Consider the following 19,378-nt stretch of genomic DNA (forward strand, 5'->3'; position numbering starts at 1 on the left):
TGCTACTAAAGTAAACTTTTTTATACAATATGTGGATATTTTATGCATTGATATTTTGCGCATTTTTGTTTATGTAGAAACATATATAAAAAATAAGAAAATTTAATTTTAATCAAATGGAATTGCAAATAATCTTAGGATTTTGTCATTGCACGCACCACTTCTAAATTTTTTTTTTTTCCCCTCATTTTTGTTTCTCATTTGTCCTACTGATCCGTCTTCGCAAGTTGCTTAGAGCGGTCATTACTTTTTTCCTCCAGTAGAGGGACCTACAGTATATTTTCTAAGCAGTTGTAATGCTCCACTAAAGTCTTGTACTTGTAGTATTCTTCCTATAGAACGGTAAAGTGAGTAATTACAGCTGTTAAATATATTTTCACAGCAAGCACATCTGGTGTAAAGTGAAAACTTAATGGTCAACAGATCTCATCTCAGAACAAACAGTGAAAAAGGCAAAATTTCCAATACCAAATATTATAGGAAGTAACAAAATGTAACACCTTCATTCAAATTTAATACTGTAAAGTTTAATTGCATTCAGAACAGTTGCAAAATATTTTTACCACAAATATGCACATATACTACAGAGATAGTTCAACTTGACTCAAGTAGACAGAATTAATCTCAGACTGCACTGTGAAGAGTCCAATTAAAAAAAAAAAGAAAACGAAAGAAAAAAAGAGACAAGAAAATGACTACACTTTGAGAGGAAAACTAGCCTACACTTACAAGTATGGTCAATGTAAACTGAATTATGAAGTCAAAATTCTGAAATTAATCTCAGGAATTTTACATTATAAGGTCATCTGAGCATTTGAAGTTCTAGAACAAGAAACTACTATAGAAAAAGCCTGTCCCTCTTTTCTCTTTTTCTCCATTTAATACTCCTTATATCCATTCTTATGAGTCACTGTTCTCTTCTTCATCTTCCTCCGCCTCATCAGATCTTTCGGGGTCCAGAGAATCAGAACTTGTGTCTTTGGCATCCATTGCAAATGGGTCTTCTCCCTGTCAAATTAAAAGAGAAATACCTTTACACATTCTTTTAAAAATTAAAACCTTATTTTGTGTTTCAACATGCCACACATTGTTACCTTCATGTACTTCTCATAGCGCACTTTCACATTATCATTATTTATTATGGCTTTGGCTGTGACCACACTGTCTCTTTTTAACTGCTCCTTGTAAGCCTTTTGAGAGGAAAAAAAAAAAAAAACGATATACATTACATACATAGATCATATAAATAATATATACAAGCGCTGCACAAGTAAATAAAAGATCACAATCTCGATTCAAACACCCATGCAATCTTGTTCCTAACTGACAACAATTCGGCTATGTCTATTAAAGGTGCAGTAAGTGAATTTTGAGAAAGACTGTTGATATTTCAAAAATCAATTCAAACACACCCCTCACTTCAATTGCTCCACCCCAAAATGTACGACCATGCAATCCAAGAGTGGATGTCTCAAAATAATGCATCTTCAAAGCAAAGATGATGAACAAACAAGGAGTACACAAGAGTATATACACAAGCAAAAGTTAGTTGTTAGTCACCAGCAGCACACCAACTCCAGACAAGTAATGACACTCAAAAGTGTCCCGTTACTATAGATAACACTAAAACAACAGTACATCTTGGTTCTGTGAAACATAGCAAAACCAATGTTACTCGCATATGGAGCCGAAACAATGCACCTTTCAATCTTTGGCAAGCCTTCAAATTCAAATCTGCGTTGGCACTGCTGCTGACCCAGAGAGAGCTTCACAAACAGCCTTTTCAACCACACAGGATCATTATTTCTGTTACAATAATTCAAATAATCACAGAAGTACTGGGATAAAAGTTTATAGTTTTGGTATAAACACTGATGTCTACGGTAGCAATCAAAATAGAGTAAATCACCTTTTGAAAACAACTCGATGCTTCAAATAAATACTATCAATTACATTGTTACATCAGTAGGTGGCGAAGTGTCATTTTTCACCCAAAAACGCCGATTCATCCAGTAATTTATGTGCGAGTCATTGAATCATTCATTCAAACGATAGTTTAAAAAAAATTATTAATTCAAATTATTATTATTTTTTTTAAATAGACTGCAGTGATTCCCATTTTGTCAGAACCTTTAGTAAATATAGTATATGAGAATGAATAAACAAACATGAAGGTTCAGGATATTTAGAGAAGACTTTACCATTTTGCTCTTGAGGTGACTGAGTGAATGAAGATGTTGCTGTACAGAGCTGAAAACCGCAGGAATGTAACTGTCACATGCAACACAGTAAACCACCTCCATCCTTCTCATATAATCATCTTCTGTCACCCCTGTAAGATGAAGTTTGAATAAAGTGTCAATCATCTTTGTAGTAGGTAGGCTGATAAAGCCCATTTCCATCAAGTGGCGAAAAAAATACTTGTATGTGTTACAATATATGAATGTATTTATTTCATTATACGTATTTATGACATGATTTCATACCTTCCATTATTTTTGCCCACTCATCTTTGCTTCGTCCACAGGAAAACTTTAGTTTGTGTAGAGTAGAGACAGTTTTACGAAATTTGTGAACCATGCAATCCTGTGCAATATTAGAACAGGGTAATTGTACATCAACACCTATAATACAAATCCATACAAAAACATAAAACAATAAAAATATTTAAAAAAAAAAAATCAAAAGTCTTACATGCAAAAAACGGATGACCTTGTCATCAAATTTGGCTTGCCGTCTTATATAGTCAAGAGTCTCTCTGTGATACGTGCTTCCAAAGTGTTTCTCAATGTCTTTGTCTTCAAACGTGTGGAATTTACAAAAAGCACATGTAAAAGCCCACCTAAAAAGACACATTGTGAATACTAAGGTGACATAAATTTGCATTTACCTTGATGATAAATGTGTGTACCTAATGTAAATGTATAATTTTAAATATTATGTAGTAGCAAGTGAATTTAAATTCTTTAGCCTTTCTACAAATGTCACAATTCAATATTTCACTGCCTCTAAAAGGAATACAGAAGAATTCCTCAAGTTCTACCTCATGATACATATATTTTAAAAACATTTTCATATTTGAATAATGTATTAAAATCCAGCCAATTAATGTAGATGCAGTTTTAATACACAAGTGAAATGTCAGTGTTTACCTGTGCTTATCTCCATATTTTCCATGATTCTTCTCTCGTCGTCTTCTGCGCTTCTCTCTGGCTCCAACTTTTTTTTTAAGCTCTACACTCAAATATTAAAACCATGCTTGCATCAAATTATGGTCTGAGACCTTTTTTTTGTTTTTCAATATAATAAACAATAAAGATATAAACACCATTACATACCATACTCTCCATTTGTATCCTTGGTATTGGAAGAAATACAACGGTCCTGTGGAAAATAAAAACTGTACTATCACAGGACTGATTCTATGAGGCAGCTTTGATTGTGGATTCTTACCTTTGAAATGTGTGGTCCTAAGAGAAGTAAACAAAGTAAAGCATCATAAGCATCAATGCAAAGCATCATTTTTGAAAATTACAGTAAAGTAAATTAAGTGGAAACTTAGTATTGCCATTTTTAAACCATGTTTGGTCTATCAAAGCAGTGTCACATACCCACAATGCTGCTTATATTGGGAGCTGCTTTGATGATCCTCTTTTTAACCAACTTGCGAGGAGGCACTGGTTCCATCATCTTCCTCTTGGTCCCTCGAAACACAGCAGGTGATGTTGAGTAGTATCTCTCTATGCAAATAGATGGGTTCTGACTTGAGCACTGCAGAAGAAAAGAGACTGAGAAAATTCAACACTAAAAGTCATTGATTTTGTTCATAAGATCAACTACACACCAGACGTACTCTTACACCTTGTCCTTCGGCCTCAGCTCCTCTTCCCCGGTAGTTTCTGTGCATGTATGGGTGCATGTCTCTGCCCCGTGAGCCAATCGGCGCAGGCCGAGAGTGTGAGGGAGAGTACAAGCTGGAGGAATCAGAGAGATTGGATGCTGAGTATTGACTCTGTCTGCCGCTGTCTGAAAATGGAGACCTGGACCTCTGGGAAGACATGACATAGGGACTCTCCCAGTTTGACAAGATGTCTGGAGCCCAGGTAGATGAACAGGAGTCACTGAACCCTCCATTAGAATGATCAAAAACGCTATCTGCATCTTCAGTGCTCAAGGCCCCATGTCCAAAAGACTCATAGGCACCATATCTGAGAACAAAATAAATGGTAGCACTTTACAATAAGACTTTTTTTTATATACTTTAATTATATATTAATGTAATGCATTTAAAATGTTTAATTTACATTTTCAACTTCAACCTTATTGTAAATAAGTGATTTTTTAAAAAATAAAATTTAAAAAAATTTACAGATTTTCAACAGTTTATATAAGAAAGCCATTTCTATTGCCTTCTAAGAAAAGCACAAGGCAGATCTTCCAACGATATTTACCTGTCAGAGCCATTGGTCTCAAAAGACTTGGAGGATGCAAACGATCCAAATAATGGCTGAGTGTAGCATTTCCCTGGACATTTGACAAGTGAAAGTGATTATTCGGGAGTGCTGTGGGAATCTACCTCGTTCAAACAATAAATACAAGACTGCTGTATATAACATTAGAGAGAGAGATTTATGTAATTACCTGAATTTCCAGCTGATGATGGGAACATTTCATCTTTATTGTTAGTCCTTTAAAACAGATTGTATAATGTCATAATTAAAGCCCTGATTAAATATAGATTATTACCAGCAGGAAGACACAAGATGTAGCTGACTGCTACAGTAAGTTAAGCAGGGGCGTGCATTACCTCCAGAATATAAGCTTTTCTATAGTGCTTTACAGAGAATTGAATTTAGGAGTCATTCAATATGGGTTTTTTTATGGGCCATAAATAATGATTGAACAGGGTAAACTTCTATGAAAATGTAAATGAGAGACCTTTTTTAATTATTTAATGCCAGGACAATACAAAACACACATGCATATATAAGAGAAGAAAATGAAACTCTTTGCAAGATTTACAATGTTAACTGTTCCGGAAATGGATTATCAAAGTCTGTGAAAAAAAAGGTCCATGTTGTAGTTTGTGGTCACAAAGCAATGAAAATATGTTTATGTAAGATAATACAAAAAAATATGTGAGCATTTATGCCTAAAACACATTTGGTGCAAGCTGTTCAGGTTTGTTAAAAAAAAAAAAAAAAAAAAAAAGCAATGCCAAATACAAGCTACTCCAGACATGTTGTAATTTGAAACTTTTTGAATAATTGCTTCTTTAGCAAAACTATCTCAAACATGTAAGTATTAATGCATACTTATAAACCATAGGCATAATATTTAGTAATTAAAAATACAAATACCATAGTTAAAGGTCTAAATACCTTTGCAAGGCACCGTAAATACTGAACCCGGCTACAATTTTAAAACGTACGAATTAAATTATTTTTATTTATTTTTAAACAAAAGCAACGCTATTTCCAAATGCAATATAAAGGCCGCGCCACTTACCACATAAACGAGAGTCAATCAGTCCTACCGCGCTAAATTAAAGCAGGTGTCACTGAAATCATTTCCCCCTGGAAACAATCTAACCTTTTTTTGCAACAAAGCTGTTACTTCATAGCCATTTCCTATTGAAAGTGGTCTTCCTCTAGAGGGCGCTTTTTCAAAACTGAGGCGGTCCCATTCATTCAAATCGTTCATGCTTTTGGTCTCATTGAAGACATTTGTACTATAAAACATATACTTATTTTAATCTACCAAATGCAAGACTGATACAGACCTACAATGTAATTAATGTAAAACCGCCAGAGAAATCTCTATAAAATGATTAAATACAAGCTTTTTCATTAATCACACCAGAGCAGCGCTGTAAAAGGTTACTGGTACCACGTGACACGATTGTGTCCTTTTTGAGCATCAGCAGCTTCAGCTGGACAATAATTTACACCCATCACAGTGTAACAAAAGCCATTAAGTACACTGCACAGATCAATTATTCAACTTATCAAATTGTTTATTTTTTTCATAATACTTTTAACAATTCGTTATTGTTCTTCACCTCTAGAGGGAGCTAAACGACTGTGCAAGTTTTCGGCTGAACGGATGTGTGTGCAAAACAACTAGCCAGGAGCTTTCGTTCTGTGTGTTTCTGTATGTCTTGATAGCAAGGGCCTGTATTTATTTGAAAGTTTTAATTTTACTTTGACTTTAGGTCTTGGCTTTATCTCCTCATGGGGTTTTACTTTCCTTATGCTGTAATTTAAATGTTAACAATTTAAACAGCACAGACACCAAGGTATTTATTTTCAGTGTATTTATTGTATTAAAAATAGCAAGTTGCAAATTGAACGTCCTTTCAAACAAAACATATCTGATTAGAAGCAAAGCAGACTAACATAATTCTCCTTTCCCTCAAAAACAGAAAGGCTAAACCATGAAGGGATGCAGAATCAGGCTACATTCAAGGCTGAAGAGCAATACACCTTAAAGTAGCTTGCTGAAAAGTAAAACACAAAATTGCCTTCATTCTGAAAATAAGTACTCGGTTGGAATGAACAGTAAGTGTTTTGTGTACTTGAATGGACACAATTATTTCTGGTGGAATCCTTTGAAATTGTGTATTTCAAAGTCAAACTTTTAGTAGGTTATAAAAATGGAACATACGTAATAAATCTCTACATAAATGAAAACAAATTTTCATTCATAACATCAAACATTTACAAAACCTACATAGTAATCTAATTTCAATTCACGCAAAACATTGAACCTCTAGATTCACATGTGGTTATGATTATTGTTAGTCACATGTATCAAAAATGATTTTCAAGCCTCATCTGGCAAGACATCAACAAGTCTGAATATTCCTATGAGGTCACAAAGATACCAATTACAGATCAGACCCTGCAGCATTTCAGAGGGACAAATATAACACAGTGTGGGAAGAATAATTTCACAAAATTAGACTTCAGAAGTCTTCCTTGAAATGTGAATAGGACAAAAATAAAACTGAAGTTTGTGTCCTCTCGAACTGATGTTGGTTTGGTTTGCAGTGTCATTAGTTTTAAAATAATGAAAATACCATGGATGTTATCCAAATTATTCAATTACTATTATACCACTGCAGTCCATGTATGTTAAAGTAAAATCAGCTGAAATCTTTCATAAACAACTGAATGGTTTGAAGCAAACACCACTTCATCAGAATGACACATCCTCTTCATACAAATCAATGCCTTCAAAATAGAAAATGATTAAGGAATATTGGGGTGCAATAGTGAAACTATTATTATAGCTTTCATCATTTACTCACCCTCATGTCGGATCAAACCTGTCAAAACAACTTTCAACTACTTTTGTGTTCCACAGAATAAATAAAGTCATATAGGTTGTCTGAATTGACATTAAGGTGAATAAATGATGACCATATTTATTTTTGATTGAACTATCCCTTTATATCTTGACCATGTTATAATCATTTCTATATGATACATTTGTTACTTTGTCAAGAAAAATATAACAAAACAGCAGAGGTTCAGGTTGGGATTATCAAACACGTAATCCAATCATTTGACTGAATATCGGAACCCAACATCTGGCAAGTCACCTTTTTGTGCATTTGCCTCAATAGCTGACTGCATGGGCATGCACAGTGCAGAGTATGTCAATAGCAAGGTAACATAAAACATTGATTCACACAATGCAAGCATTTCCATTACTTTTACTAGCCAGTAAGGTCTAACAGTTAAGCAGATGGTAGTCATACACATTTACAGACTAAGATATGACATCAGAATATATATCAGGGCAAGTTTACAATACATGTCTATTGGAGTTTTTGAGCAGCAAGGACCATGCAGTGTATACAGGTCTGTCCCATCATAATATGGTGTTATATACAAAACGTGCACAAGTCAAATGAGGTCACCCCAACTTATGCATTACTTCTGAAAGCCACATAAAAAGATTATGTTAGAAGGAAGAGACTATTTTATTGCCAAGACTTGCATTGCGATGCACATTATTTCCTTTAGTTTGTGCATTATCAAATCCAAATTACACTTTGCTGCAAAAGCATTGGTATATTTTCAATGCAGAACATTGTTATTCCAGTTCAAAATATTTTGTTTAATAGAAAGTAAATAGGTGGACACGATCTTAAACAGAGAGATGGAACAGACTGTAAATGCAGTATAAAATATACAGTTTGAACGAGCCAGATGGATATGGTTAGTCTGTATCAACGCAAACATTCAGTTCTCATCTTAAATTATTTTAATGCACTCTTCCCTAAACCCAAATGAGAATTCTTTTTGAGGAATTCCAGGTAGACTCTTTTGTCACTTAGAGTCAAATACAGTAGTTGTGATTAACTTTGTCATAAATGTCAGTTGTTCTGGGTTCTTTCAAACAATCATTAATGGCACCACAATGCACAATGCATGTGATGCAGACTGTGCGGATAACAGCAGGTGAAAACAATTAACAGAAATGCTACTGGAAATTAACAGAAAAAAAATTATGAATTATATCTACACTGTAACATGGGCAAATAAAAATAATTTAAAAAATAACAAAAACCCATGCAAACAGGCAAATAATCTCAAACCTTTGAATAATTCTTAAGAATTCTATGCACAAAGCATAGTGAAGTCCACAAAGTTTTATATTGGCTTAATGGCAATTTGTTTTGGCCTGCACAGAAAATGATATAGAATGTTAACATAAGCTTTGATACTGGACTCATTCTTTACACCTGGAACATCCATTCATGCCAGCAGTCCTGGATAAAATGTAATTAAAAAAAAACACAAAAAAAACAGAAGTATTGAAACACTGGAGCTCTCTAATTCTGTTCCGCTTATAAAACCATGACTGGGCTTTAGATTTAACCATTCTTCCCTGATTCATCATCACACTCCATTAGCAAAAGTAGCAGTGATTTCCTGACTTATGCTCTCTTTGACATCTAGAGGCAGCGAATCAAAAAGGTGGTCCTCCACTATGAGACCAATTCGGCGCAAGAGACGGCACTGGCCAAGCTGTGCGGGTAGGCGATCCAGGCAGTTCCCCTTCAGCTCAAGATGAGTCAGCTGCAGCAACTGCCCAATTTTCTCTGGCAGCGACGAGATGCAGTTGTGTCCAAGGGACAGGGTACGCAACTTTGTGCATTTGAACAGCTGCTTGGGCACCACTTCCACCTTGTTTCCTGTGATGGCAAAGTGCTGTAGATTTTGGAGAAACCCCACCTCTGGAGGAATCACAACGATGGAGTTGTTACTAACATCCAGATATCTCAGTTTAAGAAGATTGAATAGAGTGGTAGGCAAGGTCTCAAGTTTGTTATGTGACAGATAGAGGAACTCTAGGTTTTTTACGTGACTTATGGATAATGGGATGGAAATTATTTTATTGTGCCACAGTTTGAGGCAGTTAAGCCTTTTGAGGTGCTGGAAGCTGATGACCTCTTCAATGGTACGGATATTGTTCGATTTCAAGTCCAACTCCTGCAGGTTGGTCAAACTAAAAATTGCATGAGGAATCCTCTCCAGCTCACAATTGTGCAGCTCCAACTCAGCAAGGTTCATCATCTTTTTCAAGCTATTTAACACCAAGAGTTTAGTACCATCATTGTGAACCACAAGTTTGATCAGGTGGGGTGATAAGTCCGTAATGTTAGTTGGAATCTTGGTAAGGTTGCTCTTCAGATGTAGGATCTTCAGATGCCTCAAGTCCCTGAGGGACTCTAATCCTATCATTTTGTTATTCTCTGAGTTCAAGTTTCCCACCAAGTAGAGCTCCCTCAGGTTCTTCAGCATGTAAACCCAAGTGGGAATCTCTGCTACGTCCGTAAACTTGACGTGAAGGCACCGGAGGTGATCGCGGAGGAAACTGAATGCAGTCTGTTCGACTTTGGCGGGGCAGTGGTAAAAGTGCAACTCGTGGAGGTTGATCATCTGGGAAATTTTTGCTGTGATACGTGCCTCTGGGATGAGTTCTAGTTTCAGGACCTCTAAATCAGTGAGGTCAAAGACCGCATCAGGAACACCTGAGAGCATGAAAAGATGCAGCTCAAGCTTATCCTGTGCATTCCGAGTCACATGTTGCCGTAGTTTCTCAAAGGTCCACTCGTGGTTTAGGCTTATTTCCCGCAGTTTGTTCTCGCTTACCTCTGAGAGAAAGACACCAAAACGTTTTGAGTACAACTGGTCATACTGGTCCACCATGTGAAGGAGGAAAGCAAAGTCATTCTTTACGTCTGGGATATCACTAAAACTGCTTTCTTCTCGAACTTTTTCAAAGGAATACTCCTTAAGAGGCCGTCTAAACAGCCAAAAAAGAGTGTAAATGCAAACCAAGCCATAAACAAAAATGAGAACAATGTAGCTAACGAGAAGCTTTTTCAACATGAAAGCCATGTTGTGGGTGCACTTAAATTTGGCGTATCCAGTTAAATGCTTAATTTCTGGCTCACAATCATGGTCGAATTTAATGGAGGTGACAAATGTCATGGTGTAACACAGAATCAAAATGAATTTGACAGTTTTTATTATTGTCTGGGCTACATAAAGTTTGTAGATCAAGTCGCTGTCTTCGACATGTGTGCGGAACTTCCTTACTTTCTCAAAAAGAGCTTTAGCTTGCTCTCCATCTTTCTTATCAAGTATAGTCATGCTTGGAACTTCAATGACTGGCTTCTCTGCAGAAAATTTGATGCCTGATTTTGCAAGCATGGGCGTGGACTGATTTGGACTTCCCTCTTCACTGCTGGTTGAAAGATGCTTTGGTAATGTGGAGGCTCCAGTCAATCTCTGCTTATTCTCTTCTGAGTCTTCACAGGCTGTCTCAGACAATGCCTTGGTTGTCCAAGGGGACTCAAAACACTTACCCAAAATAGACACAAAATGCTCAATTTTGGAACTGGTCTTTGGATACTTGAACCAAAAGTTACTGCTTACCATAAGAACAATAGTGTGAATGAGAGCTAGATATGGAAAGTACTTTGAATACCATGGGAGGGCAACATGGTAGCACATCTGATTAACAAAGACATACTGCTGAAAATCCAGATTTGTTCGTAAACCTGTAGGCTGAGGTTGCCTGACAGCAGATGACTGTGGGAAGTGTTGGACAACACTGTCGGTTTGTTCTTTGCTTGTGAAAGGTGCAGCTGCCAATGTCACATGGCCTCCTCCTGTCCCTGAGCCAAGAGCTTTCTCTGGTGGCCTTTCCGTGGGCACAGGGGTTCGGTCCTCCAACGATTCCAGAACAGGAAGGCAAACCACCTGATCTTTGGTTAACTGCATGGTCCCAGCAAATATGGCCAGCATAAGCATGACCACACCCAGGTAATCCATAAAGACGTCCCACCATGGTTTCAGTATCCGATAAGTTGGCTGGATATCATTTAGAGAGGCAACTTCTGTGAGGGTAAACATTCCTACATGAAGACATACAAACAAGTATTTAGTATACAGTATTATCAATGACAAATAAAAATGCCCATGAATGACAAATTCTATTTGAAAAAATCTATTTTGAAAAAACACATTTACCAGTTAGAGTTGTCAAAAGTACAGAGTACCGTGGGTACTGAAATTTAAAAAAGGTGACGCTTTGAGCGTCACACTCTCAACGGATATGTCTTTGATTGGCTTCAATAATCAACACTTGAAAAACTCTTCTCCAAGCGCTCACACAGATACACACAGGGGCATTTGAAAGCAGGCGTCTATCGCAGACCAGTATGCTTTGTATACATTGAATGTGATTACACACATATTAAACATTTAAAAACATAATCATTAAAAAAAAAAAAAAAAAAAGTTAACAAATATTATGATTTAATAAATAAATGTAATTCTGGGGGAGTCAAAAGTGTAAAAAAAAAAAAAAAAAAAAGTGTGCTTCATTTTTGCTCATTATTTAAGCTAATAAATCAAGTGTCTCAATGTTATGTGCATTGCTATGTGAAATACAGGCTTGACGCAACATAAGTCTCACTCTCAAATTCTATTAAATCAATGTACAAATGCAAGGAGTGGCCTAATACAACACTTAAGATAACAAATGGTTCCATTGCTTGGGGAGACACCCTAGTGTCTCTGCCCTGTATCACTTTCCACAGCACAGAGCATGATCAGTGCTCAGGCACTAAAGCACTGCATTAGACTTCCTTATTAGATTATCAGCCTTAGTGGGCCTATACTGTACTGCATGAAAACAATAGTACTGCAGTGGTGAGTCTAGCCAAAGACAATGTTGTCTTTAATATCATGTTGCAAGTCTATGCTCTAATATTCAGGCATTTTGCAGGGGTAGTATTGATGTGTGGAGCTCGACTTTCACATTGCTAAGACTTAACCATAAACATCCAATAGGCAAAACTGAGTGACCTTCTCACTGTCAAGGAACAATTGACTGAATGTCATGATGATTAATTAACTTGTATTTCACTTGGCTAATCAAGCTGTTATTTATATAAATCATAAATGTCAATGTTTTGAGAAAGATTAATTCATTGCTGGATGATTGAGTTATTCTCCTTGAAACAGTGTGTTATCAGATTACATGTAGTATCATTTAATGCTTTTAATTTTTCTACCATGAGGCCTTAAGCACATAATTTACAGCCTCTATGGTCTACTAATAAAACAAAGTCTAGACTTGCTTCACAAGACAATCACATTCCTTCTATTCATCACACCAACTATTCAAGTCACAAGCACTTTGTTCTTGTGCTTTGCCTGTCCTACAGATCTTTCGTTCAAGCCTTACACTGGCTTTGATGTCAACATGCCAACTGTAAGGAAGATGTAAGAATCTAAGAAGGATAAGCAAATGGTTTAAAATACATTATATTTTGTATTTCAGTTAATAAACATTAAAGTACAGTGTATGTGCCACAGATGAACATCTTTAAGGGGGTGCAATCCAATCCAGCTGTAGTAGCTGTAAATGCTGAAGTCCTAACCATGTGTTTTCCTCTGGATTAATTAGTCTCTAATTTAGTGCAATTACACAATAGCTTATTTTGTCAAGTCAGACTGCCGTAAACAATTATTACTTTCTTTCGCGTGTTGACTTGGTGTGTTGAAAAAAAGATTGATTTCTTGATTGAAAAAATGATTTCTTAAAAAGCACAAAATAATTATGTACTGATGCATATTACATGGCAGCATAGAGATGCATTCAAATCAAAACCCCAAATTCTGGCTGGATATTTCAACATGTTGATCTATTTTGGCAGATCTGTCATTTTATAAGTGTAAACATCTGTAGAGTCAATCCATATAAGTCTATCAAATAAAGTAGAAATTGAGAGCAGAGCCACCAGCGAGACTGTGGATAATATAAAGTCACCTAATAAATTTAATGCAAAAAGACTGGCAAAGTAGGGTTCAACAAGACTTCAGAGAACATCTGAGAATTGCTTTTCCTACTGCTTACTCAAAATAATTTGCTATACATCAGTTCGCAAGATCTACAGCTGGAAGGTTACACACACTAACCCTATGAGCTGAGAAGTGTTTGCAATATTTTTTTTTTTTTTCTACAATAGGCCTATTTTGTTCCACAGCAGAAATACAGTAATATATTATATATAGCCTCTCAGACTAATGTAGCCACTAAAAACAAACAAACAATGGTAACAGCCTTATCACTGGTACAGATCCAACAAGCGTTTGTCAATTTCCTTAACTACTCTCATCATTCATCATTCATGCTCCACACACACCAGTGATCTTTACACCCTAACCCCTACAATTAAATAGAAATGACCTATTATAAGTTGACTTCCCAAAAACTTAAAGGGATAGTTCACCCAAAAATGAAAATTCTGTCATTATTTACTCAACGTAATGTTGTAATGTCTAACCAAATGAAGATCTTTTTAATGAAATCTGAGAGATTTCGTCCCTCCATTGACAGCTACTCAACTACTACTTTGACGCTTCAAAAGTAAGTTCATAAACAGATTGTAAAACTAATCCATATGAATTGAGAGGTTTAGTCCAAATTTTCTGAAGAGGCAGGATCACTTTATATGATGAACAGATTGAATTTAGGCTTTTATTCATATATAAACATTGATCAGTGAACATAAAAGCTCAACCGAACCTGCTTGATGCGTGAGAACAAACCTGTTGCGGAAGCTCAAACATACTGCGTAACACACAAGAATGAACCTCACTGGTTCTTGCACGTCAAGCGAACATGCTTTAGCTTTTGTTTACCATAACTCATGTGTGCGTTGATGAATGTTTATGACAGAATTTTCATTTTTTGTGAACTAACCCTTTAAGGCTAAAGGCTTTGTGGCAATACGTAGCTGTTTGTAGCAATGTTTTAGTAGTCTGATATATTCACCAGTATTCTGAGTTCAGGATGAGACAACATGTTTGTCCACACAATGATATGTTAAAGTGTTTAGAATGCCTAATTTGAAAGATTTGCTATTTCGTTTGTTGCTGATAGTGGCAAAGAAATTTCATTTTTAAAGAAAAATTTTAGATAAATGTTTTCTTCTGAAAATTAATTAACTAATTTCCTTACACCAAAGAATAATTAATTTAATTATCTGAAAATAAAGTCGGTAGTCTTAATTCAATATTTCAGAACATTTTTTTAAAATAAAACATTACTCTTAAATCTAATCAGTATGGATCAGTCTGGATGAGCGAATAGATTCGGACCAATAAATCAGAAATGCATCATTAATTGTGGGCTTTTACTAATTTTTACCAGTCTATTGTGATAAAAAAAAGCCTCAGTAATAACCTCACCTGCGTAACACAACCCTAACCCACCAAAAACACTATTACCATCACGACTAGCCTTATTTAACCTCCGTCTGAGCATTTACCCCGTAACTAGGTCATGGCTGCAGCTGTTATTCTCATTTGCTGTGTCTTGAACAGAAATTTTAAATGACAATGCTACTAACCAATCATGTCTCTTCATGTTATCCAGCAGATTTCAGTGTTGGGGAAACCATTTGTGACCCATATGTACAGGTTTCTGTAGGTCAATGAGTTAAGAGTGTTGTGCAATAATAGTATGTATTTAACACTAAATATCCACACCAAAAAGGTTTGTGTGGCAAACAAATATAAGCAAACATAGTTTGTATGTGTAGAAAAAAAGGATGAAAGGCTGAAACTGCCAAGATATCAAAATCAAGAAGTCGAATCTTGAATCTTGAATATCAAATCTAGAATAATAAAAATGTTGAATATCTTCTGCCCATAAATATGGTAATCCGATATCACCAAATGTGTCTCAAAAACACAGCAAAAGAAACTGGTAAATCTAAACCAAACTGGATATTTTTTAATTAATTAAAAATAAAAAAATAAACACATTGACTTCTCCACATTGTTGTGTCAAGTACTAACTACAGTTCTGTTGGATAAACTTTTGGCTATTGGCAACGATAAGTGTTGAACATAAAACAAATTATGTAATATGTATTATGTAGAATTTGTAACTTCTTATCAGAGACCTGAAATTTATGTAAACGTGTTATATATTAGCCTGTGCAACTGTTTGTATAGTCAATACAATTTGTCCAGTCTCATTCAAAAACTGGCCAAAATGTCTTGCTTTAAGTGCTCTGATCTACTCTGACCACCTTCACTAACATAACCTTAAGATACGATACTCGACTAATTGTAAAATTTCAGCAATGTATGCTTAACATAACGTATATACTTACTGTCTCATATAAACGTCATCAAACGTCATCCATGCCCACTTTAATTCCTGAGAATCTGAAACACATTTCATCCACTTGTCCTTGCAGTAATGGGGACACTGTTTTAGACAAATATACTGTCCGTTCGCGTGGGAGACGTCATTTTTGAGCGCATTTACGCCATTGTGTTTCTTATGCCGGGTCACGATATGTAAACGACAAAGATTTACTTTCCAAAGACAGGTAAACAGCGAGCAGAAGACGACTTACAGGAATAGACTGGAATATTCCCTATGAACGCAATCCGGTGTCTTGTCATGTCTTCGTGGTTCTGTGCAGATTAAAGCGGTTCAGGCAGGAAACCATTAGAGGTCTGATGATACTGTTGTGTAAAAGCCGCAAAAGTATCGGTACAAAAGGACAACTTACTAATCATTTACCAGAGAGGGCTTAATGCACATGTAAGGGTCCTCGCTCATCTCATTATTATGGTACATTCAGTGCCGCGCGCACAGCAGCAGAGTCAACCAGTCTGCACCAGTTCCCTACACTGCATATCCGCCACATTTAAACCCCACACTAACACACATTTACAGGCTGATACATACCTCAAACCGAAGCTGTCATTTTAAAAACGTCAAAGCTTCCACTATGTCCATGTGTGTGCGATATGAATAATGAGAAATGTCTGTAATAAACAGAAATGTACTGTCAAATAGAGGAAGTGTGTGGAGGCGGAGCTAAAGTTTACGGGAGGATTTACGCGCGAAACACCTGACCGGTATTCTGAAGTTACTAGGCAACCAAACCCCGTTTGTTACACTTGAACTGTTACAAGGTTGAAGTCACTTACCACGAATAGAGTACAAAAGTAAAGTAACCATCAGAACAATGTTCAATTCTGTGAATTATATTATGTAGGTTTGATATAGCTTGTATTTTTTATGTATTGTTTAGGCTTTTATAGGTTATAAAATAAGTAGACATGTTATTAAATAAAAAAATAAGGTACCATGGTTACATATTTATTCTAAATTTATTCTATTCTAAGCTGTCATTCAGAAAGGCTTATTTCAAATATTGGTTTGTAAATATATTTTGAATGATTGAGACTGATGAATGCAGTCAGTACTAAAATGTGTAAAAAAAAAAAAAAAAAAAATATATATATAGAGAGAGAGAGAAGATAATGCAAATATTCTCTTTTATCCCTTAATAATTTTGTTTATTATTAAGGGAAATCTATCATTTTTTTGTGTGCCAGATTCAAAACATTTACACTTTAAATAAATAAAATTAGCATCAGAGATTGTTACAGATTAAGCATCGATTTAAAATAAAGGTGGCTAAAAATGTTTATGGTATATCAGCTAAATGTTTAACTCAGTACCTTTTGATTTTGTCACCTTAAGCATGCATAGAACTATAGGTGAATATTTTTTTTTTTAAATATACAATTATATTTTTTATAAAAATGTAAACAAGAGGCAAATACAAAGCCTAGTTATTACCAGACACCATTAATAGAACAACAAAATGAAAAACTCACCCTATATGCCAGGTAAATACAGTACATGCCTTTGCATGCATTCTGTCTTGTTTATATTTAAATGAAATCCTTTATGTTTTACAAGTGAACCATATGGTTCCAAATAAGATTAAAGAGACTTTGCCTTCCCCACCCCACTGGGCAGCCAGACCCTGTGGGGTTGTATTTAATTGCCACATGAACCTTTTGGTGTGGGTCATATTTAGCCTTAAAGTGCAGGTGGTTGTAGATGTTTTGTTTGACTAAGCACCTGCGTATACACAGACAGAGACAAAAGACAGATATCAAAAAAAAAAAAAAAAAACTCCCAGATCTAAGTCTCAGAGTTTGATTGAAACAGAGGGTGACAAGGTGAATCCCACATTCCAATTTGTGCTGCAGGCAGATTCTGGCTATGAGGTTTCTTGGCACTCAAGCTCTTGCCTCTTAAGCTATAATAGGTTGTTCTAAAGAAAATACTGTGAAAGACTGACTTAGCTTTAACTTTGATGACTCGTCTTTAAAATTACAATTTAATGCCTGGTTTCACAGACAAGGCTTAAGCCTAGTCCCAGACAAAAATGCATGTTTGAGCCATCTTAACTGAAAGTAACTTGCACTGACATATCTTAAAATATGTCAGTGCCATTGTTTTGTCTCAAGATGCACACCAGTAATTTTTATAAGGCAAAGGCATGATTATAAAAGCTACTTAAATGTCCAAATTGAACTAAGGCCTAGTCCTGTCTGTGAAACCAGGCCTAATTTTTTATAAAGAATAAATGGGAAAGACTGTGGAACAGCAATAAATATTTTAGTTATGCTTATAGATTTTGAATCTATACCTATTTATTTTGCATCATTTATTTTTCAAATCAGTTTTCCTCTAATCACAACCTTGCAAGTATCCTTGTGCTTCTGCCCACAGCTTCACTTTGACAGCTGCTGCACCTTGCCTTTTCATGGTTGAACAGAGATCCATCTTCTCTTCAGGGTAATTTTTCAAGATCATATACTGTCCAGGGTCATCAGCAAGATTATAAAGGCCTGAGGTCCGCTGCAGAACCTTCTCACTCTTGAATGCAACACGAATCACAGACCTGCAAAAATTCTCCACAGACAACAGATTAATGGGTTAGTTCGCCCTAAAGGGTTAGTTCACCCAAAAATGAAAATAATGTCATTTATTACTCACCACCATGCCGTTTTACACCCGTGAAACCTTCGTTAATCTTCGGAACACAAATTAAGATATTTTTGTTGAAATCCGATTACTCAGTGAGGCCTCCATAGCCAGCAATGACACTTCCTCTCTCAAGATCCATTAATGTGCTAAAAACATATTTAAATCAGTTTATGTGAGTACAGTGGATCAATATTAATATTATAAAGTGACGAGAATATTTTTGGTGCGCCAAAAAAACAAAATAACAACTTATATAGTGATGGCCGATTTCAAAACACAGCTTCATGAAGCTTTGGAGTGTTATGAATCAGCAATCGAATCATGATTTGGATCGCGTGTCAAACTGCCAAACTGCTGAAATCACGTGACTTTTGCGCTCCGAACTGCTGATTCAAGACGCTGATTCATTATGCTCCGAAGCTTCCTGAAGCAGTGTTTTGAAATCGGCCATCACTATATAAGTGTTTTTGTTTTTTTTGCCGCACCAAAAATATTCTCATCGCTTTATAATATTAATATTGAACCACTGTACTCACATGAACTGATTTAAATATATTTTTAGTACCTTTATGGATCTTGAGAGAGGAAATGTCGTTACTGGCTATGCAGACCTCACTGAGCCATCGTATTTCAACAAAAATATCTCAATTTGCATTCCGAAGATTAGCGAAGGTCTTACAGGTGTGGAACGGCATGAGGATGAGTAATAAATGACAGAATTTTCATTTTTGGGTGAACTAACCCTTTAAAGATCTACATTTGAAATAGCATACTTCCCTCTATAGTAGGCAAAGAGTGATAAAATAAGCATCTGAATTCACATTCAATTCACACCCGGATGGCCTACTTCTTCCGGCGTGATTCTTAAGTGTGCCTAAGATGGACACTTTACTATCCCATGAGGCCACGGAAGAGGATTTGCAAATGCCGGTGACGCAACGCAATTGATGCTGGTAAGATGGTGAAT

The 19,378-nt window shown here is 35.8% G+C and overlaps 2 protein-coding genes across 9 annotated transcripts; both read right to left on the reverse strand.

The window, feature by feature from the left end:
• Positions 1-588: 588 nt before the first annotated feature.
• znf326 (zinc finger protein 326) lies at positions 589-5,849 on the reverse strand. 4 transcript variants are annotated; one of them, XM_067374360.1, is made up of 13 exons: positions 5,783-5,849; positions 4,642-4,688; positions 4,452-4,524; positions 3,845-4,208; positions 3,612-3,771; positions 3,454-3,470; positions 3,339-3,384; positions 3,153-3,234; positions 2,695-2,842; positions 2,487-2,586; positions 2,202-2,332; positions 1,095-1,190; positions 589-1,008 (listed from the first exon to the last, which is right to left on the reverse strand). In XM_067374360.1, exons 2-13 carry the CDS (start codon positions 4,667-4,669, stop codon positions 901-903), a joined length of 1,353 nt encoding a protein of 450 aa, XP_067230461.1. In that variant the 5' UTR covers positions 4,670-4,688; positions 5,783-5,849; the 3' UTR covers positions 589-900. The 4 variants fall into 4 exon arrangements, with proteins under 4 accessions (XP_067230461.1, XP_067230460.1, XP_067230459.1 ...); XM_067374359.1 differs by lacking the exon at positions 5,783-5,849 and adding an exon at positions 5,509-5,609 and having other exon boundaries at positions 3,860-4,208; XM_067374358.1 differs by lacking the exon at positions 5,783-5,849 and adding an exon at positions 5,509-5,609 and having other exon boundaries at positions 3,854-4,208.
• Positions 5,850-6,313: 464 nt separating this feature from the next.
• lrrc8db (leucine rich repeat containing 8 VRAC subunit Db) lies at positions 6,314-16,414 on the reverse strand. Of its 5 annotated transcripts, none has more exons than XM_067373619.1 (2): positions 16,306-16,414; positions 6,314-11,440 (listed from the first exon to the last, which is right to left on the reverse strand). In XM_067373619.1, the coding sequence occupies exon 2, from the start codon at positions 11,436-11,438 to the stop codon at positions 8,913-8,915; it is 2,526 nt and encodes an 841-aa protein (XP_067229720.1). In that variant the 5' UTR covers positions 11,439-11,440; positions 16,306-16,414; the 3' UTR covers positions 6,314-8,912. The 5 variants fall into 5 exon arrangements, with proteins under 5 accessions (XP_067229720.1, XP_067229721.1, XP_067229719.1 ...); XM_067373620.1 differs by lacking the exon at positions 16,306-16,414 and adding an exon at positions 15,968-16,208; XM_067373618.1 differs by lacking the exon at positions 16,306-16,414 and adding an exon at positions 15,715-16,208.
• Positions 16,415-19,378: the final 2,964 nt, after the last annotated feature.

Source organism: Chanodichthys erythropterus, chromosome 21 (assembly GCF_024489055.1).
Source record: "Chanodichthys erythropterus isolate Z2021 chromosome 21, ASM2448905v1, whole genome shotgun sequence".
Classification (NCBI taxonomy): Eukaryota; Metazoa; Chordata; class Actinopteri; order Cypriniformes; family Xenocyprididae; genus Chanodichthys; species Chanodichthys erythropterus.

Bases quoted from the DNA above. Each gene is read 5' to 3' on its own strand.
- znf326 (XM_067374356.1), bottom strand. The intron at 1,191-2,201 runs GTAAAGTCTTCT...TCCTCTCAAAAG, and splicing joins GTCACCTCAAGAGCAAAATG to GCTTACAAGGAGCAGTTAAA. The intron at 1,009-1,094 runs GTAACAATGTGT...TTAATTTGACAG, and splicing joins GCTATGAGAAGTACATGAAG to GGAGAAGACCCATTTGCAAT.